This window comes from Nicotiana tomentosiformis, chromosome 12, assembly GCF_000390325.3.
Source record: "Nicotiana tomentosiformis chromosome 12, ASM39032v3, whole genome shotgun sequence".
NCBI lineage: Eukaryota > Viridiplantae > Streptophyta > Magnoliopsida > Solanales > Solanaceae > Nicotiana > Nicotiana tomentosiformis.
Window position 1 is genome coordinate 96,934,782 of NC_090823.1, and position 23,620 is coordinate 96,958,401.

A 23,620-nucleotide genomic window follows, 5' to 3' on the forward strand; every position below is an offset into this window, starting at 1 on the left:
TTTTAAAGTTACCAAACACTCCAACCAGCTAAAAAGTGCTTTTAAGCTGATTTGACCAGTTTTTAAACCAATCCAAACACCCTCTAAGTAAAGATACAAAAAATATAAATCACACGAGTGAAAAAATACTAACCAAGTTAGAACTCAAGAATAAAGTCTATAGAAGATTAAATATTAAAAAAATAAATCTAAATTATACGAAAGGAAACATATTCAATACATTGTAGTTTGCTACTCATAATCGCTATAATACTTTGTGTCTTGCTAGTGAATATGCTGGAAATAATTAATTAGTTTCAATAGGAATAGCATAATAGGTTTGAGAATTATGATTTTTAGTTTAATTACTTATTGGCTTGAAATCGTTCTCATAATTACAAGGCCCAAGGAAAATATTTAATGTTTTATTATTCTTAAACTTAATATATAAATATATTTTCCACATATAAATTTATTCAGTACAGTTTGGTTCGGTATTTTTTTGGTTTATTTTTATAAAATAAAAAACCTACCCGAATTAACGGTATGGTTATAGATTTGTATAAAAACCTACGGTTTTATTAAAAGAAACCTAAAAATCGGTTCGATGCGGTACAATTCGGTCGATTTAGTCGGTTTTTAAATATCCATTGACACCCCTGCTGAAAACTACTGATCTTTGTAAATGAAGATCTAAATCCCTTTTCCTTTTTGTAGTTTGGTTCATTGTTTAGTTTTTTGCCTTGGTTCAAATTTACTGGCTCAGTCTTTAATGCTCATACCATTACTTCAGAAAGCTAGTTATCACTAAAGAATTACTGTTGTATTGATGTTTAATATAAGAAAGAAAATTATTACCATCTGATGAAATAAAATAAAAGGTTTATAAAAGGCTAAAATGATCCCAAAGTAGTTGGCAGTAGAGTTAGAAAACCTAGAAGATATTGATGACTCGGGCTATGTTACAACGTTTAGATGTTCTCTTTCTTTTGGCCTCCCAAAACTAATTGTTTTATCCTCATTACTATCACTTAGAAGGAACTGAAGTAGAATAAAACAATAATCTCTCACAGTAGATTTACCAACGCTAATTTTACTTTCTTACAAAGACAAGAATAGCTTTTCGGCTAAACATTAAGCGTCAAATCAAATCACTAAGAGAAGATGGACTCTGAAAAGATCATCCCCTACCTTAGCTTATGGTTAGTTAACGACCAACAATCACGTTTTGAGCTACCTTTTGAAGTTGAATTAAATCTTAGGTTCATTACTTATCATACCTCCCCAACCTCCGCCCCTCAACGGATTCCTGAATCCAACGCCCGTCTTTTCGCCCTACCTGTTAGCTGTTGCCAACATCCATATATAAAAGGGGCACCTCTCCTTCTCCAAGGGGGACATTCGATTCTGAGTATAAAATTTTATTCTAACTTCCACGCTGCTTAATACACTCCTCATCTAATAGCCTTCATACCTCGAAGCAAATCGGAGACGATTCTGAATAAGACTGCTATTTCGGTATTTTCCATTTATATTCGACAAATGCTGCAAGTTCCCTTTCCTGAACACAGAGAATAGAACAAAATGGAAAAGGAAAACGAATTATAGGCATGACACCAACTAATTTGGAATTGATATTTGATCCATCGAGTGTACATCTAGCATTAACCATGAAACTGACACGATCACCACAAATTTCACTTATTTGTTTCTGGAGGAGGAAAGGGAAAGGATTCTGAGGCATAACTAACTAGTGAAAAACAAGAAGCTTTAATATCTAATGGATGAATTGACATGTTGTAGTGTAAAACATTTCTTCCTTACACAGTAAAACAGGAATAAAGCTAGGATAACCCACACAGTAGGACGAAACAAAAAACATTACATAACAAAGCTGGTAAGGACAATACACAAAAATGCTTTTAATCTAGCCTGTTATCATGTCACTCATAGGATCTGTAAAGTAATCAAATTAGGAAGGAGGAAAAAGAAGAAAATTGACAACAGAAGACATACTCTACAACCTCACAATTACTAGAGCAAAATGCCGCTTTACATGGATGCCAAAAGATCTCGCATTTCTGAGACAGATGGAATGGTCTCGCTGGGATAAATCTTGGCTACAAGCTGAGCGAAACTGTCATACTTGTCCAAGAACTCCTTCTGCAAGAATATGAATGTTTCAGGTAAATTTGCTATACAGAAAATGAACCAAGGAACATAGAGATCAATTAAGGAAATGATCAATACAAGCCTAGGATAAAATTTTAAAGCAACTCTAAAAATGAAAGCAGGATTTTACTATTACAGGACAATGCAGTTGAAAAGAAACTTAAGATGTCTCTGTTCTACCAGACGTCTATTAACCATGACTTCTGTTTATATAATCATCAGAGCAACTCCTGCTTTCAAAATGGCACCATTCTATCCCTTTTCCAGCTCACAGTCCATCTCATCATATAGCAAGGACAAGGTTCTTTTATAAGAGAATTCAGACAATCCAACGGCCAGAGGATTCCCCTGGATTGGCTACTTAAATTCTCACAAATTTAAATCAATAGGAAAAAATTAAATCCAACCTCTGAACATCAAATTGACATACTGATGGAAGAAAGTTTTTCAGGTGACGAATTTTTCATTTGGATTTCCAAGTGATTAATTTCAATACCCAGTCTGCTAGATATACCTTGCACTTATCCCATAACGAAGGCAGCAACTCCTCTGAGGTTAAATTCTTCTGCAATCTCTTATACATTGCACTTATGGACTTATCCACCTGTAGAAGCAAAGTTCGAACATTCACCAAAGACCCCAAAATATACAAGATTAAGTGACACATTTTTTTCGGTTTAAAAAAGTAGAAGATGAATCGAGGCAATTGACAGACTTACCCCAGATAAACTGGATTTTACCACCTTTCTAAGATCCATTTTTGACAGCCCAAGTTGGAAAGGAATCTAAAATATTTAAAATGACATAAATCATTAGAAGCTGATGATGTATTGACGCAGTCAGGCAAGCAGCATTTGCATTTAAGGTTGATCGGAACCTCAAGCAAGTTCAAATGGTGGAACAAAAATAAATTTTATTTGTTACTTCAAAAAATAAAGGAAAGGGAATAACCCAGCTACCAATAAGGTTAAGAAAATATCAGCTTAAAGTCAGCAATGCAAACCTAAAGTTCCATCTGCCGAAGAGAGAACACAACTTCTTATTCCAGTATGAGTAATGCAAGCAGCATTTGCATTTAAGGTTGATCGGAACCTCAAGCAAGTTCAAATGGTGGAACAAAAATAAATTTTATTTGTTACTTCAAAAAATAAAGGAAAGGGAATAACCCAGCTACCAATAAGGTTAAGAAAATATCAGCTTAAAGTCAGCAATGCAAACCTAAAGTTCCATCTGCCGAAGAGAGAACACAACTTCTTATTCCAGTATGAGTAATTTTACCATTATGTTAAAGCAAAATCAATGCAACTTGAGGCCTTTAATATTTACAAAGGGGCTGAAGCATAACTAATACCACAAAGAAGGATTGACTAACATGAATGTATACACTAGTAACTGGTAACTACTTTAAGCATGCAAGTCCTTAAAGGCATGACGCAGAGAAAGTAAACCAAAAATGAGGCAACAACTAGCGAATTGTCTCCCTCATCCACGGTTAGAGTGACCCCAGATAATATTTAAAAGGGATTATGATATGTCCCTAGGTAGGTACCACTTAGGTGCCTCTAAACTCACAGAGTAACAACAATCATGCTTCAATCCCGAGCTAGCTGTGGTTGGCTATGTGAATGTCAAAGACAACTATTTAGCATTAGAAGGGAATTGCCCAAATAGAGTGGAATGTTAAAGAGGATTCACAGCCAACTAATTTAGGGCCGAGGCATAATTAAATTTATTTTATTTATAAGTAGCTGAGGCTTAATTCATTGATGTTGACTGAAAAACTGTATTTTTTATATCAATTCAATATAGAGTTCACTTGGGCCTCATTTGTTTGCACTTAATGGAGGTCTGAATCTTAATCATTCGGATCTCAGACATTAAGTGCGTTTGTTTTTAAAGTCTGGATCTTAATTATTCAGATCTTAATCATCAAGTTTGTTTGTTTTTTTTACTTCACAACCTGAATAGGTCTGTATGATTAAGATCTATAACAAAGACTTAATTTCATTAAGATGCTATCATCCACATTCATTATTAATTGCCGCCACCACTTACCATTATCAACTACTACAATGCCACCCACCATCACCATACTCCACCACCACCACCACCACCATCATTCTCAACCACATACTTATCCACCTCAACTACCACAATTAACCACCCCATCACCATCAACAATCATAGCCGGTACTGCCCACCATTATAAACTACCACCATCACCTTCCTCAATCACAACCACCACCACCACTACCACCCACCATTATTAACTATCACCACCCACCACTACCATTCTCAACCATAATCGCCATCAATACCAATCACCACTAGCTATTACTCAGAACCACCACCATCAACCACCCCTCTAGTCAGCGTTCACAAGCACCACCGTTAGCCATCACCACCACAAATATATATAAAATATTACATTAATTAGTATTTTATTTGAATTTTGTGTTTATTCATTTTCAAATAAAGATAAATTTTATACATTCAGATGTTAAAAAACAAACAGTCTTTAACCATTTAATATTCAAATCTTAATACACATCGTAATATTCAAATGTGTATTCAGACTTAGACGTCTTAATCTTAAAATAAATAAATGAGGCCTTAAAGTTGCCAACTAAGGTAAGTCACTCATTATAAAATAATCTCGATGTCAATTTTTCTCCCTTTTTTTAAAAATAAACAAGAACATTATGGTGAAAATGTAAGCATACATAATAGGTAATCACAGCAGGACATCAGCCATTCTTTTTATCAACTTCGTACTTAATAAAGGTACTAGTGAGACACCGGTAGCCTCAGAACCTCAGATCTGTACCAGAAAATTTTGTTGGTTTAAATTACAGTTATCATGTTTAATTAAAGGAAACCATTGAAATATAAGGACTGACTTTCAGAAGAATCTCCCACCAAAGAGAAAAAAAGGGAAAAGGTATTCACGAAGTCCAAGAGAATTGATCAATTGATATATTCAATTTAGCTTTTTTCATCATATATTTACTTCTATAGCTCTAAGAAAAAGTCAGTACAAAGCGACATATTGAGTAGTAGACTACACGGTTCCCTTCATACTTGATAAGAAATCATGTAGTGGCTCAAATTCGTGTTGACTTAATATCGGTGCAGGAAACTAAATAACAAGCCAGTGTCCTCATACAAGGCAAATTATGTCACTCTTAAAAGGAGGTAGACAACAAATGCTGTAACCTGAGGAGAAAATTAGAAAAACAGTAATCTAACCTCTTCAGGTGGGATTGTGTACATCAAATCCTCGATTCTTTTAACGAACTGAAAAAGTCGCTCAAATTGCTGTGGAGAAGCATAGGTTTTAAAGGTATATCATCAGAAAGACTTGGACCTACAGAAATAGTAGTAACAGCAAGCAGAGAAGAAAATATTACAAAAACAAGAAGCAAGAAATAGGATAGCTTACATAGATTATAATCACGTTGATGTGGCGTGTGCAAGCTTGTTCATAAGATTCACTGGCTTCATGATAGAACTTCGCTAATGTCGGCACCATATTGGCCAGGTCATAAAGACTGCAACTCCTTCCAGTCAGTACTCAAAACAGATTTGATGGAATAGAATATGTAATAGAGTTCTGAATGCAACATCAGAGAAATACCTATTCTGAAATGCTGCATAGTTTTCTAAAAGCATAATGTCTTCATATTTTGGGTCTGCTTTAGCAATTTTATCTAAAGTAAGGAACATTGTACTAACCTGCCAAACAATTTCCAAAACAGCCACACCACACAATATTACATACATAAGGAAAAATATATTATCTGATCACGACAAACTGTAAAAATTAAAATCATCACATAGAGAAGACAAAAAATTATATGAATATTTCCTAATTTCTTTTTTGCTTTTTCCCCCTAATTCCCACTTTAGCAATATGTGATTTTCTATTACAGCATATTAAAAAATGGAATTATCAAAATGGCAAACAAAAGCAATCAACTTCCTGTTAAGTCATTAGAGTCTTAACACATATTAATAGCTTCAACTGATATCACATATTAAGAAACAAGTGGGAGATGAAAGTACTCACAAACTTTGTGTATGCCTGGTCAACCAAATCCCTTGATTGTCCTTGGATGTACTGCTCCATACGGGTTGCAAGCGTGGCAAATCTACAATACCAAATGGATTATTGATTATCTACACCAAAAAGATTAACTGAGAGTACTCTGAAAGCAACATTAAGTAGCAAATCTGGATTTGAAGTGAATTACAAGAAGAAACTCACAGCCCTACAGTTATCGATGACATTAATCAAAAGACTTGTTAGAGAAAGCTCGTAGCAAAAGGTGAGAAAGAAGCTAATCAATCATAAGAAGGGGGTAATACAGAGATGGAAAGAGTGTGAAACTGCACCAGTAAAAGGAAGAAAGCTCAAATGTAAAAAGTACTAACTGAAACTTGAGGTAACGAAAATCAAGCTGGAATATCCAATATAGAATTGGCATTGTCTAACTTTACTTGAAAGTTGGAGGGATTGATTTCTTTCTTCTTTTTTTTTAGAAAGGTAACATAAGTTGGAGTGATCAATTTCTTCATGTAAAAGTAGTAAATTTCTTGGTAATAACTAAAGTATGAAAATTGTGAAATCGATCTCTCTTTTCCTTCCAAACTGGAGAAACAAAATCATACCATTGCCAGGTTAATGAAGATCAATCATTCAGTGACGAAAATATGACACAAGAGTCTATATTCTAGCATGTCTAAATGTGCTGGACTAATCAGACCACATTAAACTAGGAGGATAAGATTAAAAAGAAAAAAGCTTTGATTGCAATCCCACGAGTTAAATACGTTGTCCATCGGACACCAAATTTACATGTTAACCAATAATTTTACACTCTAAGTATGTCAAGCACTATTTAGATGCCCCCTAAGTCGAACTCTCTAACTATACATTTGACAGCAAACCCGCTCTACAGACAACGCAAGTATACAAAAGTAAGGACATATGGAACCCAGTCCACCTTGGTATATATGACAAAACTCCCAACTGTCGAACATTTCGCTCATTTCTTTCAATTTGATGACATGCTTCATCAACAAACTGCAATGCAAGCAACAGAAAAGAGAGTAAAAATCATAACTTATGAGTTCCACAATCATATATCACGACAAGCAGGAAGGCAGTAGCTCACCCGACTGAACTGCATTGAAATTCTAGATTCCAAGTCATCAAGCAAGATGCGTACAAATCCTGCAGCATCAGCCTTCTGACCTGAAATATAACGTTCTGTTATTCCATGCATCGATATGCAGCGCAAAGGATCAATCTTGTATGCCCAATCCACCACCGCATAGAAGTCTTCCTAAAACACGTAAAAACAGGAGAGTTTCGTCAGAAGTAAAAATTCTGCAACCATCCAACCAACAATTATGCCCGTTAAGAACCATATATCAAACCACATAACTACAAAGAAAATTAACGATAGAGAGAGAAAAAATTACTATTACAGAGAAAACAAAGCTATAAGCACCACGAAGAATAGGTAAAACTTGCTGGCAAACATCCAGCACTAGGGCCTCATGACAAAGACAAATAAAACATGTCCAGAAAGCAAGAACTTGGTGTATCAAGGGCTGGTTCTACAGAACACAATAAGGGCAGAATAATAAGGCAGTTTGATTACAGAAAAGGAATGTTATGAAGCTGTTCGCTGGACAATGCAAAACCAATTTTCTTCTTCCGACTGAGTAGCGGAAACGAAGATGTTGAGATGGATGTATGAGCATACCGGGAGAAATAGGATTAGGAACAAAGATATTCGGGACAATGTGGGAGTGGCCTCCGTGGTGGACAAGATAAGGGAGACGAGGTTGAGATGGTTCGGGCATGTAAAAAGAAGCTGCATAGTTGCCCAGTGAGGAGGTGTGAGAGGTTGGCAGTGGTGGGTCTAAGGAGAAGTAGAGATAGGCCGAAGAAGTATTAAGGAGTGGGGATTTGAGGGGATTAGACAGGACATGTCACATCTTCAACTTACCGAGAACATGACCTTAAATAGAAGGATAATGAGGTCGAGGATTAGGATAGAAGGTTAGTAGGCTATTTGGGACACCGTATCTGTTCCTTATTTTTCATATCAGTATTATTATTATTATCATTCTCGTATTATCTTATCCCTCGATTTCTATTACTACATGTTGTTTCCTTTACTTCGGTTATCTTATCGCTTTGATATTTTGTTGTTGTTACTGTTCTTGTCTTCATTATTCTCAACATGGCTTCTTCACTACTATTTTCTTTTTCAAACCTGCTTTGAACTACTTTTCTTTATCCGAGGTTCTATCGGAAACAGTCTCTCTACCTCCACAAGGTAGGGGTAAGTTTTGCGTACACACTACCCTCCCCAGGCCCCACTTGTGGGACCACACTGGGCATGTTGTCGTCATTGTTGACCAAGTAAGGTTTCGATTCAATCACGATGAGTACGGTTGTAGCAGGGAATCGTTAATAATGTACACATTGTACTCGATAAACAATCAAGCATGACGCTATGAACATTGAGCATGTAAATAACACATAGCTCACCAAAGAAGAATCACCAAAATAAATTTAAGAAAATACTTACGACTATTGATCTGTTTTTTCATTCAGCATCTCAATCTGATACTAACAGAACCCCCCCCCCCCCCCCAGGGCCATATTTTTGCTTCAAGTTAACATACTATCATTATTCGGCAAAGGGCCAAATATACCCCTCTATTTTCGAAAATGGTCTAAGAATACCCCTCGTTATACTATTGGGTTATCTATACTCCTGTTGTCATACTTTGGGTTCAAATATACCCCTCATTTAAACGGAGGGACACGTGTCATCATCCTGTTGGTCAATTCTAAATATCTCCTAATTAATTTAAAAGACCCATTACCCATACCCGAAATGTTTTTTGTAAAAACTGGAAAAAACTAAAAAACAATTTTTACTAAAAACTGAAAAAAAAAATTTCAGTTTTTACAAAAACAACTGCTTTAAAAAAACTGGAAAATATTTTCTAAAACAATATTTTTGTAAAAACTGAAAAACAAAAACTGAAAAGCAATTTTCTAAAGCAATTAAAAACTAGAAATAACTGAAATATTTTTAACTAAAAACTGAAAAAAAAGAAAATATTTGTTTTTTCAGTTTTTACAAAAACATTGCTTTAGAAAATTGCTTTTTAGTTTTTTTTCAGTTTTTACAAAAATATTGTTTTAGAAAATATTTTCAGCTTTTTTTAAAGCAGTTTTTTGTAAAAACTGGAAAAAAAAAAATTTCGTTTTTTTTAGTTTTTAGTTAAAAAAAAAACCAGTTTTTTCCAGTTTTTACAAAAAAATTTGCTTTAGAAAATTGATTTTCAGCTTCTTCTTTTTTTCAGTTTTTACAAAAACATTGTTTTAGAAAATATTTTTCAGTTTTTTTGTAAAAACTGAAAAAAAAAATATTTTCGTTTTTTTTCAGTTTTTAGTAAAAATTGTTTTTTAGTTTTTTCCAGTTTTTACAAAAAACAAAATTATTTTTGGGGTATGGGTAATGGGTCTTTTTAATTAATTAAGAGATTTAGAATTGACCAACAGGACGATAACACATGTCCCTCCGTTTAAATGAGGGGTATATTTGAACCCAAAGTATGACTGCAGGGGTATAGATTACCTAATAGTATAACGAGGTGTATTCTTAGACCATTTTCGAAAGTAGAGGGGTATATTTGGCCCTTTGCCGTATCATTATTATTATTATCAAACAGTAAGGCTATTGTAAGGATGAAATTTTTAGAATTACTTGTATTCCATCGAGTAAATCATGAAGGGATTCGTTCAGAGCCTCGAGCTCACCAGTGTTTTTACCTGCAAAATATCAAGACCGGGTCCTTGATTGACCATAAATCAGGCTAGGTAAGAGAAGAAACAAGGACAAAGAAGTACCAGCTTTGTTTTCAGTCTCATCAATATCCATAATGCCCAAATCATCATAATTTGCATCATCCTCTTCATGTGCACTTTTGTTCCCATTAGCAAGACCTCCTGGTGGAACGAGTGCAGGAACTTCAAAGCACATGAAGTGAGCAAAGAAAGAACTCTGCATTTAGGAAAAAAGAAACAAAAGACTTGATATTGGAAGTGAGAGCAACATTAACCAAATATATACATATATTCCAAAGAAAGAAGAAAGTAGAAGAGCACCTCATCCACAAGTAGAGGGATAAATATTGTTAGCATTTTAGAATATGCATCCGAAACTGTTGAAGTGTCTGCACTATTCACACTTTGATTCGAACCCATCGAACCTTCAAGCCATACAGTTGGATTTCTTGATGCCTTTGTGCTGGCACGGAGCTCGTTTGCAAACTCACGAGCCTGCAAGTATGGCACACATAAAGAATCATCACTTTAAACTTGAAATGTTCTTCATCAAGGATTTGCTATGACCCCGAAACTTTTTCCATTTTTAGCTCTGAAATTTGGTCCAAGGAGAATCACGAGGCATGGACAATAAATAGGAATATTTAATCAGAATCAAAACAAGATTAAGAGGGTCCACCAATACCAATAAAAACCAACACAACAAGCATTGTGAACCACCTATATTTATTACCGAAAACGGCTTACAAGATTCAACTCTCAATACATTCTCCTTTGAGCAATTTCATCTTGCATAATTCAATTTTTCTCTTTCCAGTTCCAACTGAGTTTTAATTCATGAAAATTGTAAATCTTTCTTTTTATAGAAAGAAAAAATTATTAAGAATAATTGTGAATACCTTGTAATTAAAGTTGTAGATGAGAAAATTATTGTGCATATCAATTAGGAGTCAACTAGGATGATTAAATACGAATTAGGAAAACTAGATGCCTATAATTATGAGTCTTTCCTATTCTAGGATGTTGTGACGTTATTTATATCCTGACACTTGAGAGAATAATCAAATCGAATTTCACATAATTATCTTTTTTATCTCGTATTTCTACATGGTATTAGAGCTAAAAAGGATACTAAGTCCCTTCTCTGATATTAAAATATTGAGCCAGGATGTAGTGCTACTAGCTTCGTTAATCCCATCTTTTGGCTTGAAAGAATTCGCACGCAAAACAGCTTTCCCAAAATAAGAGGAGTCTTCTACTTACTGCTCAGAAACATTAACCAGTTAGCAGATATGCTTACAAAATCACCGAGAGGTTTAAGGATTGATTAAATTTGCAACAAACTAGGAGCATATGATATGTATCTTCGGACTTGAATAGGATTGTTAAGAATATTTGTGAACATTTTGTAAATAACGTTGTAGATTAGAAAAATACCATACACATCAATTAAGATGAGTACATATATTAGGATGATTGTATGCCTGTAATTATGATCCTTTCCTATTCTAGGACGTGTAAACGTTATTTAAAACCCCCAACAACTTGAGAGAGATAATCAAGCTATATTTCACATCATTCTCCTCTTCTTTTTTCCCTTTTTACAACTTCAAATATTGCAAATTGTAAGTGTTCTAGACAGATGTTTAGGATTGGAACAGAAATTTGCTATTTCAGCAAATTTCAAGAATTTTTCAAGAGGAATGTGAGGAAATGATCTCCTACGCTAACTTACAATTTGAATAGAAGAAAATGACCCTATTAAGATCTCCTATATTTTATTTACAGATCTCATGTGCTATTTTTTACTGTTCTCGTGACAAGGATCCCTAAAATAACATTTGTAATGGACTACAAAAGCAAATCTACCAAACACTGTAGTCCAATTGTCTTTAGCTCCTTGGCGCTGAAATCTTCTTCCATCAAAATGCATTTGGTCGAAGTTTTCTAAGCTTGGGCTCCAACATGAAGTAATTTTTTTTCTCCAAAATTAAACTCCTAGGGGTGGTTTGGTTACCGGGATTAGGATACTAATCCTGAGATATAATTTGGGATTGCTTTTATCCCATGTTTTTAGAACCAAACGGCCCCCTAGAGTCCAAAGTCAATATTCCTTACTCATCCTGTTTGTTTGTATTAAGTGTTATGAGTCAGATTATCAATCACTGTCTTTGAGTTGCTTGTGTCGTATTGATCCCTTGAGAAGTGTTGGATTCCCCTCTTCCCATCTTTTTCTGTTTTCTGTTTTTCAGAGTTATATGATTTAAAATGTCAGTGGGTGCTTTGGTTGAATGGCAGGTAGAATGGTGGCCAAATCCCTTTCTGTTCTTTTTCTTCTCCTCTGGTTTCCTACTGCTGCCACTTAACTCTTTTTGCAGCTTGTTAATGCTTACAAAAAAAACCCTGCAATTCGGTTTCTCTCTTTTAAGATAGTAAGTCTGCACCTATTTTACAATTTAGCAGGGAAAACTGCCTGCTGTGATTGTTGGTTAGTGGTTACATGTAGATTAAACTTTTCCAAATGCAGGTTTCCTCAGCAACCCTTTGCTGCAACGGACATTGAGGGTTTGAGATGAAGAAAAAAGATTTTCAAATAGTTTAGAAGTGCACAAATGGGTTTACACTGAGTTTGTTGTTTTTGTTATTAGAAGTGCATAAATGCTGTAGTGAACACATAAGCGAATCTAAGCATAAATGCTGTAGTGAACACATACGTGAATCTAAGGCCTATGACACATACTCAGCAAAGAGAAGGAAGTAAAAGCGGTTATCGAAAGACATGAAAAGACAATTGGATAGATATAAATAACTTTCTGACCTCCCGTCGCAAAAGCAAATTAAGGGATGTGCAATAAGCTTTTCTTAGAGGGCCCAAGCAATTCTTGTCAAGACTCTGTAAAAAAAGGATGGCGGAAAAAAACATCAGAACCTATTGAAACAAACAATAGTAAGTTAACCAAGAAGTTGAATCAGTCTGACCTTCAAATGCTGCAAAAGACGAGCATATGTCCTGCACTTGTATCTCAGATCAGCATGGTCAGGCCTCTTCAATTGTCCACGCTGTTTAATTCATGTTATCAGCTGTCTGTAGTAAATACTTACATACAAAAGAAAGATGAATTTAAGTAGAAAGTAAAAGTGAGAGCATAAGAACACCTGAGAAAAATAACTCTTATCACTTATCATAAAATCCACCAAACTGGTAAAATAGTTTCTCAAGAACTCAGATGCTCTTCGAACAAATGTTGTTTTTAACTTATCAAGCTCAGATCGTTTCTCCTTTACCTACAAGAGATTCAAGAACATATCCACAAGTAAAAGTTAGTGCAAACTTTTACACACAAATTAGAGTGAACAACCACCATCTATCTGAAAATAGTTTATCTGAAAGGCAGGACAACTTTGTTTCACTTCAATTAGCAAACAAGCACATAAGATGTAACAATAGGATTTCCATACTTCCCACCCTAATATAGTAATAGATTATAAGCCCCAAATAACAAGCAAGATGTTGCTCTATAAAAATTAGCTGGTTTTGTTGAAAAGGAAAAGGAAGAATTCCCTATCCATTTAATAAAGCCAAGGTTCATCAGGGCCAGTCAAGTCACATTATTCAATTTAGTAATACCATGTCAATTTTGCACTGATTTAACAATTTTTCATTTTTCCAAGCACCTGAGAAACAAAAGTTATCCAAGAACTTATCTGGCCTATCTATATTAACCTTTTCTCCCCTGTATGATGAAGCACATCGCTGTAAGAAGAAATAACTAAATGAACCAGAAAGAAAGAAATGAGAAAGTGGACATACAGCTCTCATGTTTGCATGGCTAGGATCCAAATTAGGCGCTTCAAGACCACGTAAAGCATTAGTTAACCACTCACATGCCTCAATGTTTTGAAGCATTCTTGCCTCGTCAAATGAGCCACCGGTTAAAGATGTTGCATACTACAAACAAGAATGATGAAGTAAGAAAATTAAATTATTTATGGGCGCCCACCAGAGAGAGAGAGAGAGAAAGAGAAAGAGAGAGAGACCTCAGAGGGTATACGCAATCTCTCAAGAAGCTTATCAAGTTCTTCAATCAATGCCTTGTTGTTAACTGACTGCATTTCCAGCTTGTTGTTGCGGCTCTCTATCTGCATAAACAAAGGATCAGCAGTGCACTAGTAAAGGAGGTTATACATTCAAATAACAGACAGTCAACATTCCAATGAACTGAATATATATGTAATGTGGCAAATTCAGTCTTACAGCAATTAACCATGCAAACACAAAAATATCATCCTTTTCCCCTGAAGCATATACACACAAGGATCAGACTTCTACATGACCAAACTAGGTTCAAGTCAAGAAGAAAATGATACCATCTAGGTTTATTCATTGGACAGTGCGGCCGTTGGAATAAAACAAACTAGAATATTGCATATCAGATAGATGCACTAAGGATTATGACACAAAATTAATATTCACATTTAGGCGATGCACAAGTTATGATCAAACATAGGCAGATCATATTATCATATAGATGCATATTCAAATGAGTGGACTAAGAAAAGCAAAACTTATCTCCTCGCCACAAATACTAGATAATATACTACAGAAGTGAAATGCAGAGATTCCTACTGATTCAATATCTTCTCTCATGTGTCTAAGTTTTAAGTTGAAGATGCCCAACCATTCATCCATATCTTCAACACAGCTAGTGGCAGCTTCAAGACCCTGCAAGACCTGCAGGACAAATATTTCAGAGGCAGAAACATATAGCTCCCTTTATGGAAAACATGGAATTCCCCTAATCTCATGAAGGCAAAAAATTAAGTGTGCATGTCTAAGAACATACATACAGAAATTTGGAAGATAAGGAAGAAAAGCTGAATATAAGGGAATAGCGAGCAAGGCAAAGTTTGCTATTAACTGCACTTGGCAGAAGAAAAGTTTGACAATGCAAGAGCTGCATAGCCTATTTAAGCAAAAGTATATCAATCATTATAAAAACAAAAACAGCAGCAACTCCTGAAAGAAAATAAAACCAAAAGCTGCTCTGACACAGGCATCAAAATAATAAGAACTCTTTTACCAAAATATTGACTGGTCACCTCATCAATTAACGGCTCGTTCTCCAAAATGGCATGCACATTCGCAGCTTCCAGAGCTTGAACCTCTCGCTTTAACCGCTCTGAAAATGCCTCAGCTTCACCAATGCCCATTACATAACTGTAGGAAGTTGGAAACCCAAAATCAAGACAGGGAACCAAAATGTAACCAGGATAATTCAGGGGCTTGGAAAAGAACGACCACAACAGAACTTACAAGGAAACCTCGAACTAGAGAACAGCCAACAAGAAAAGAAAAGAAAAGCTAAGGTCTACACCTGGCGAATGAAGTTTTCTTTATAAGGGTTTATTTCAAATTAATATTAACGATTTTACTTATAAGCTAAGTTGTACGCTTCAGCAAAGAGACATGCCCTTAACTTCTAGATTATCGCTTAAAGCATCAAAAACCTTGTCTCTTTTTTATGCTTTTCTCTCTAAAAAACACTGCTCCTACTTGAGTCCGCGGGAAATAGGTCTTTTTCAGTTGTTAACACTCCTAAAGCCCCTAATTACTACTGCACAATCCAAATGTTCTCATAATTGTGCCAACGATGGCTTGTTAATGCAGACATAAGCACTTTGAGCCATAGCTTAGATAATCCAATGTCAATACAAGAAAGAAAAAGAGGTCACATACGTGCCTAAAAGAGCCTCCATGTCTTCTTCCTCTGCTTGAGACACGAGTTCCCTTTCAACAGTTACTTTCATCTCACGTTCTTCCACAGCAGCAGTGATAGGCCCGTCTTGAAGATTAGTATGTTGTTTGGTAAATGCTGGAGTATTTTCCTACATTGGATATATATAGATCACAATTGCATAAAACTCATCAAGCACCAAGATTCATTTTAGTTCCTTTTGGGTTGGGGCTGGGGATCTAGATTCTTATAGCTTGTTTAAAGAAACATATAAGAGAAACTAGTTGTGAGCAAATATGTATTTCAAATTAACAAAGGTTTGTGTTCAGTGTGGATGTAAACAGTGTGTATAAGATGCTCTTCCAAGGCTTAATTTTTTGGGATAAGTCAAGCTCTTAGAAGGCTTTTTAGGATAGTCTCTTGTTTTAGGTGCAACCATGAGGTCCCTGTCATAATAGATGACTGGTGTCTTTGGTTGTGCAGATTCTCTGCTTTTTGGTATACATACAACTTATATATGTGAGTTCCTATCTTTTTCAAAAAACATATATGTGAGTTCCTACAGCTTCTATTTGGGAGTTTTCCCACATATTATCAAAAAAGAAAGACCATATCCTTTTCGAAGACAATCTAACTAAAGAAAAAAGGAAATGTAGGTGAATTTAATTCTATTAAAGATGACTATTTGCTTTATCATTATGTGTTGCTGATAGTGTCCATCTTCAGCTATAAGAAAGTAAAAGTGCATATTCAAAAAGAGGACAGGACTTATACCACACCCCTAAGCACATTCTTAGGAACTTAGTTACATGCCTATCCTAAATCAAAAATCAGTAGATAACACTAAAGGATACAAACTTAAAAGTATGGAACTTTAGGGGGCACTGCACTAGTGGCATGACACCAGCCAACACATGATCTAACAACCATTTAAACTTTACTAACAAGTTCATAGGCAAAGAAAAAATTCATCTTCAATAAGAAACAGAATGAAGCAAGTCAAGTTTCCAGAGATGGGGGCCACAGATGTGCTATTAAGACGTTCAAAACAAGTTGCAGAACTATTATATGCACCTTTGCCCAAAGAGCCATCTCCACCACATCAATGCCAACGACCTTGGGGAGACGACCCAAAATATCTTTACAGATGTTTAGAATGCAAAGCAATACGCGGTTCCTACAACGATCAAGGAAAAAGTCCACGGGAAATGAAAAAATTCATGTTAGCATAAGAATTCAGATGGATAGACATCAAAAACTTTGAAACAAACCTATCGTCGACATTGCGCATTGTCCACTGAGGTGGAGCGACACTTTGACTTCTGATATTATCAAATCCCTACACGAAAAAATTCGTCCGAATAAATTCCAAATATCTCTATTATACAAGTAAGGACGACATAGCTCTTCAATGATATTACCAGCATAAATGTACACCCACTTGGATCATTAGTTACAACCTCCACCTTTGACAGATGCTTAAGCTTGTATAATTTTGCAGGCTACATGTGCAAGCATAACACGACTGTCAGCGAAACATGACATTTTGACCCGATTTGCTTTAAATGAAAATCTCTGGTCAAATATGTTGATTTGGGAGATCCAATTTGGTTCTTTTTGGTTCTTTCCGATGTTTTAAAATGCGAAAGCACAAGGTAAGGTGCTAAAAAAATGTTCCGCAAGCGAATTACTGAAGCTGAGTAAAGGTTGAGTAAAGAAGCTGTCATGTAAGATTTTGTTGCTCTATTTTCAACATAACGAAGTCACAGCTCCATGTCTTTTTCCTTTTGATAAACCATAATGAGGTCATAAGTTCTGGAATTAGTGTCTGAACAGAAGGAAAAAGTTTTAGAAAGAATAAATCAGAAGTATTTACCTCAAGAACTCCTCCAGCGGAATATTTTAAGACATGGAGAAAAGCTTTAGTCCGTTGACCTTTTGCTTTTGCTGCACAAACCACACATCATGATAGTTTGAACATACAGAATGAACAACTCCGATCGGCAATTACAAAAAGGAAAAGTGAAAGTGCATACAACCCCACTCCATTTTGTGAGGAAAACTTATCTGTTAAAATGGCACAATCATTGGAGGACTTATCTGACAATATTAACATAAAAAATCTTGGGCAAAGGAAGAGATTTTCACTCTAAAATTTGAATGTTACTTGAGACATTTGAAGGTGTATGTCAAAATAAGTGCATCTTTCATTGACAACAACCTCTTATCCGAAAAAAGTAAATAAATAAATAAAACTTCAAGCTTAATTTCCTTGGGTGAATATTGATCATCTCCATCGAATTGTTTGGAATGGCCGGGCAGGAATGTGAAAGATATATTATTCCTCCTTTCGTCCAACCCAAAGGATATTAAGGTACCCAATTATTCCTCTCTTTTTTGGGCTTCCCCTCCACTCATTGTTCCACTTTCTGTACCAACCAAATATTAGCATAAGGTTTCTCCCCCTCTTTTGGACAATGTGGTATCTAGCAACTAGTACTCTGGCCCTTAGTAAAAAAAAATCATTGCATGCTTCCGTTTAATGGACAATAAACTTACTAACAACTCATTCCTCCCTCAACCCTTCTTTTTTTAAATAAGGGTGGTTTTCAGGCCAACTTGCACACCTCGACTATTCAACCGGACACCTGCTACCTCGTACTCATTCCTCCCTCAACCATAATAATTCCAAACAAATACATCATTGAGATTTTTTCAGCTCAATAACTCAAATCACCACCACCATATCTTACACTACTTACCAGCAATTCACTCATTAAAATAATCAAAAAAAACTCTCTACCATACATCTTATCAATGAAGCATACAATAAAAGAAGCTTAGGTTAACATCATTCAGGAAACCAGTGAAACAACTAAATACAACCTCGTGATTTCTCTTCTCCTACCTCTAAAACCGTTAGCCACCACTACTGACACCTAGCTTCGCTTAGCTAAGGCCTTTGCACATCTCATCCTTGCACAAGACCTTATGTATCTTCTCTGTATTGTTCCAGTTTTATCACATACCCCTAAAGAGACCTGAGCTAGCTAAGGTCTTATTGAGGCTCATTTCTGTCTCTCTTTTTTTATGGTGATAGTGCTCCGGCTAGCTTGCGGGCACGGCAATTAGTTCCACTTTGTACCTGCTACCTCCCACCAGCACGGATACAAAGGTAACTCTGCCATCAAGGCTTGGGCAGAACGAAAGAAATCACGTGTATTTTTTGCCTCCGCTACCTAAGCTAGTGCTCGTCTCTAGCTCTTGAAGCAACAAAACAAACTTAATTTCATCAAATTGAAACAGATCATGCATTAACTGAGAGTAAAAATAACGGAATCACCGAGCTTTAATTTACATTAATCAACAAAGTATTACTAAATAACTGTCCTAAAACTAGAAGTTTCTCCAAATCTGGAAAATAAGATAGATAACTTACAGGAAATGGCGAGAACTCTGGGTTTAGCGGTGTGACTACGCCCCAATTTGCCAGTTTTGGCCCAGATCCCTCGGCTCTTAGCGACTCTGATGGTCATCGTGATCTTCTCTTTTGTGCTTTCTAAAGCCGCCTCACAAGCTCTCCTCAATTCCTCATCGTCGGCACTCGATTTCGCCATTTTTGCTCTGAAGTTGAAGCTACTAAGGAACTCTATTGACAAAGTCCCTGTATTTTTAGATTTCCTCTTTCTCTTCCTCTACTTGTTGGAGCAGTTTTTACAGCTTGAAAAGTTGCAGGGAGGTGGTGTCTCTTTCCTCCCTTTTTCCTAGGAAGTTTAATAATAGTCCAACCTTTTCTTCTTTCACATTTTCTTTTTCCTTCTTTTATTATTGGTAAAGACGGGTTTTAAACGAGTTAAAAATCATGTTTTCAAGAAGAAGAAAAAAAGGAAAAATCATGTTGCCTTTATATATGTCTTTTTAGGATTTTGCACACTCTCTAAATAATATATTTATAAATTATTTATTTTAATTACTCTTTACTTCTTCTTAAATATCTTACTTAATTAAACTTCATTTATTGAAATAATATTTTAAAAATACTAATAAATTGGCTGTTATGAATATATTGAATTTGTGAATATCCAACAACTCATCCATGAACCATTTTGGATATAGATGAATATGTTTATTACATTTATTTAATATTTTATAACTCACAAGTAAACTGTAAACTATATATACGATATTTTTAATTATTTTTCTAATTATTTGTCTTGTTATTACTTGCTATCATGACTTCTTTCACCTTCTTTGGCCGAGGGTCTATCGGAAACAGTCTCTCTGCCCTTCCAGGGTGGGGGTAAGGCTGCGTACATCCTACCCTCCCCAAATCCCACTTGTGGGATTATACTGGTTGTTGTTGTTATTGTTGTTGTTGTTGTATATACGGTATTTCTAATTATACAAAAGACATCAATAAGATAGACTTGAATACAACTTGATAGAAGAAAATTTTTATCTATATTTTTTGGCTTATATTGCTATAATTTTATAATACGTTATCAGCACGAAGTTCTAACCAACTGAGGTTATCTGCTTCATTCGAATTTTATCTTCTTCCAAAAAGAGGTACTTAATTTCTTTTCCGATCCAGGTATACATTCTTATGTTTATAACATTTTTATTAGGATCTTTTTTAACCTACAATTTAATTAACATATGCATAACTTGTTTTGAATATGATTATAATAATTGCCTCGGTATGAAAATAATAAGCTTCAGTTAAATTGTTATTTCGAAGAAGTTTAAACCTACACATAAATAGATAAGTATTAAATTGAATTACCATGATTAGACTAATTAATCTCACATCCAAATGTTATGACAGAATAGGCATTTAGAAGGAATTCTTGCAAAATTTTCAAAAAGTTTAAGTGTATCTTCAATGAATTTATCACCTAAGTGTATAAACTAATTAATGACTTAACTATTAGATGAATCTTATTCAATGTTGAAACATAGCAGAATTGATATCATATAGTTTTATGCCTACTTAACTTATCTAAGTAGAACAAAATATACTAGAACCTATTAATGAGAGTACTTCAACTTATTTATTCTCTGAAAATATACTTACATGTCTAAAGTTCTTGTGTGTAATATTAAGTACTAATTCATCATAACACTACACATAATTGTTTGTTCTAACAATTATATAGAGAATGTTAATACACAATTATATTCTGCATTGATTTTTTTTTCATTGATAATAATTCTTATCATTCTAATTCACTTATTTTCTATGATAGTTTTCACTATGTCAAATTTGTTAAAACTTAAATTTGTGGTACTTGACATCTCTGGGAATAATTATTTGCCGTGGATACTTGATGCTGAAATTCACCTTGACGCTAAAGGTCTTGGTGACACTATTAAAGAAGGAAATAAAGCATCAAGTCAAGGTAAGGCGAAAGACATGATTTTCCTTCGCCATCATCTCGATGAAGGGTTAAAAAGTGAATATTTAACCTTGAAAGATCCATTTCAACTATGGACTAGTTTGAAGGAACGATATGACCACCTAAAGGCCACGGTATTGCCAAGAGCTCATCATGAGTGGATGTACTTACGGCTACAAGATTATAAGACCATAAGTGAATATAATTCTGATGTATATAGAATAATTTTCCAACTAAAATTATGTGGGGAACCTATGAATGATGAGGACATGTTGGAGAAGACTCTTTCCACTTTTCATGCCTCATATATGGTGTTACAGCAGTAATACCGCGAAAAGGGCTTTAAGAAATATTCTTAGTTAATTTCATGCCTTTTGGTGGCTGAACAACATAATACCCTTTTAATGAAAAATCATGAAGCCCGCCCCACTGGATCAGCTCCATTTGTAGAAGAAAATCTAGGAACGATAGATCCAAAGTCTGAAAAATGATAAAATAATTATCGTGGCAGTATAAATATACGTGGACGTGGCAAGGGGCGAAATAATAATCGTCATGGTGGTGGTCGTTATAAACAAGAAAACAATAAGGGTTCTCAGAATAATCCTTCAAAAAGCAAAGGTAATATTTGCCACCGATGTGGTATGAAAAATCATTGAGCACGAATTTGTTGTACACTTGAACATTTTGTCAAACTTTATCAAACATCTATAAAAGGAAAATAAAATAAATTTGAAACTCACTTGACCTTTCAAAATGATGTTGAGGCGGGCCCTATGAATAATCATGATCAAGTTGAAGCAAACCTTGCCTATAAAGATGATATTTTTGAAGGCCTTGCAGATATTACTCATTTAAAAATGACTTCTTTGAGCATCATAACTGAAGACTTATTATTGGGAAATATTATAAGAATAAATGTATCTTTTTTATGAAGTTCATCTTTTGAATAAAACTTTTTATGTTGTCAATATTTAATTTCCTAAATGTAGTTTCTTTTGTTCTTAAATTTTTCAATATTACTTATGATGTATTTTTTTTTCTTTATGAAGAATATAAAAACTTCTCAGTCGTCAGTTGGTCGTATGAATAATAAAGAAGAAATATGTCTTCTGGATAGTGCTACGACTGTAACGACCCGGCCGGTCGTTTCGAGAGTTGTGACCCCGTTCCCCCATTCACTACTCCATTTGTGCTTTATAGCTGTTATATGACTTATCGGGTTAGTTAGTTCGGGTCTAAAGAGAATTCAGAGTGAAATGAGACACTTAGTCTCTTAAATGGAAAGCTTAAGTTGAAAAAGTCGACCTGATGTTGATCTATATGTAAACGATCTCGGATTTGAATTTTGATGGTTCCGTTAGCTCTGTTAGGTGATTCTGAACTTAGGAGCGTGTACGGATTGTGATTTGGAGGTCGGGAGTAGAATTAGGCTGCGAAAATTGAATTTTTGAAAAGTTTGATCGGGGGGTTGACTTTTTGATATCGAGGTCGAATTCCGATTTCGGAAGTTGTAGTAGGTTCGTGGGGTCATTTGTGACTCGTGTACAAAATTTAAGGTCAATCGGACGTGATTTGATAGGTTTCGGCGACGTTTGTAGAATTTGGAAATTTCGAAGTTCATTAGGCTTGAATCCGTATGTAATTCATGTTTTCGAAGTTGTTTGAGGTGGTTTGAGAGTTCAACTATGTTCGTATTGGGATATAAGACTTGTTGGTATATTTAGTTGAGATACTGGAGGCCTCGGGTTGATTTCGGGTGGTTAACAGACCAAGGTTCGAAGTTGAGGAATTGCTAAAGGTTTGCAACTGCTGGTATAATCACATCTGCGGATTGGGGACCGTAGATGCGAGCTCGCAGAAGCGAGAAAAGGGACCGCACAAGCGGCCAGGGATGCTTTGGTTAGAGGTCGCAGATGCGACCATGCGCGTGCAGAAGCGGTTTGCGCAAGAGCGGACGTTGGGCGCAGATGCGGAGATTGGCGCAGGTGCGAGGGTTGTTCCACACATACGGTTGGCGCAAAAGCGGGCAAGGGGCGCACCTACGAGACCATAGAAGCGGCCAAGTTACCGCATGTGCTGAAGGCCTGTGCAGAGTCTATAAATGTGAGAGTTCGCGATTTTGGCTTCATTTCATCATTTAAGATCGAATTTTGGAGACTTTGAGAGGGATTTTCAAGTGAAATTCTTGAGGTAAGTCCCTTGTGTTCATTTTTCTTCAAAAATTATGTTTCCCCATTGATTTCCCACCTAGATGGTATGTTTTTGAGGTGTAAATTGGGGGTTTGAAGCTAGGTATTTGGAGAATTGGTTTTGAGGATTTGAATGACCAATTGGTGTCAAATTTTGATAAATTTGGTATGGTTAGACTCGTGAGTGAATGAAATTTCGGATTTTGTGACTTTTGTCGGATTTTGAGACGTCGGCTGATTTCGGATTTTGGCTATAATTTCGTA

At 35.4% G+C, this 23,620-nt stretch overlaps 2 protein-coding genes across 2 annotated transcripts; one reads left to right on the forward strand and one right to left on the reverse strand.

The window, feature by feature from the left end:
- Positions 1 to 1,730: 1,730 nt before the first annotated feature.
- On the reverse strand, positions 1,731 to 19,542 carry LOC104094847 (exocyst complex component SEC3A). Its single transcript, XM_009600851.4, has 25 exons — positions 19,205 to 19,542; positions 17,642 to 17,712; positions 17,187 to 17,267; positions 17,037 to 17,104; positions 16,840 to 16,942; positions 15,768 to 15,916; positions 15,131 to 15,248; positions 14,658 to 14,762; positions 14,069 to 14,170; positions 13,842 to 13,979; positions 13,187 to 13,315; positions 13,010 to 13,090; positions 12,849 to 12,923; positions 10,352 to 10,525; positions 10,094 to 10,247; positions 9,951 to 10,015; positions 7,329 to 7,499; positions 7,158 to 7,237; positions 6,221 to 6,302; positions 5,789 to 5,886; positions 5,594 to 5,702; positions 5,401 to 5,469; positions 2,871 to 2,936; positions 2,666 to 2,755; positions 1,731 to 2,142 (listed from the first exon to the last, which is right to left on the reverse strand). Exons 1-25 carry the CDS (start codon positions 19,380 to 19,382, stop codon positions 2,032 to 2,034), a joined length of 2,667 nt encoding a protein of 888 aa, XP_009599146.1. The 5' UTR covers positions 19,383 to 19,542; the 3' UTR covers positions 1,731 to 2,031.
- A 1,480-nt stretch (positions 19,543 to 21,022) lies between these two features.
- On the forward strand, positions 21,023 to 21,490 carry LOC138903082 (uncharacterized). Its single transcript, XM_070190997.1, has one exon. The coding sequence runs from the start codon at positions 21,023 to 21,025 to the stop codon at positions 21,488 to 21,490; it is 468 nt and encodes a 155-aa protein (XP_070047098.1).
- The last annotated feature ends 2,130 nt before the right edge of the window (positions 21,491 to 23,620 follow it).

What these genes read in the sequence shown, in the direction of transcription:
- LOC104094847 (XM_009600851.4), bottom strand. Translation starts at nt 19,382, where the DNA reads ATGGCGAAATCGAGTGCCGACGATGAGGAATTGAGGAGAGCTTGTGAG. An exon ending in GTGGGTGTACATTTATGCTG is followed by an intron (nt 17,105 to 17,186) that starts GTAATATCATTG and finishes TTTTTCGTGTAG; the next exon opens with GGATTTGATAATATCAGAAG. An exon ending in ATGGAGGCTCTTTTAGGCAC is followed by an intron (nt 15,249 to 15,767) that starts GTATGTGACCTC and finishes AACTTCCTACAG; the next exon opens with TTATGTAATGGGCATTGGTG.
- LOC138903082 (XM_070190997.1), top strand. Translation starts at nt 21,023, where the DNA reads ATGTCAAATTTGTTAAAACTTAAATTTGTGGTACTTGACATCTCTGGG.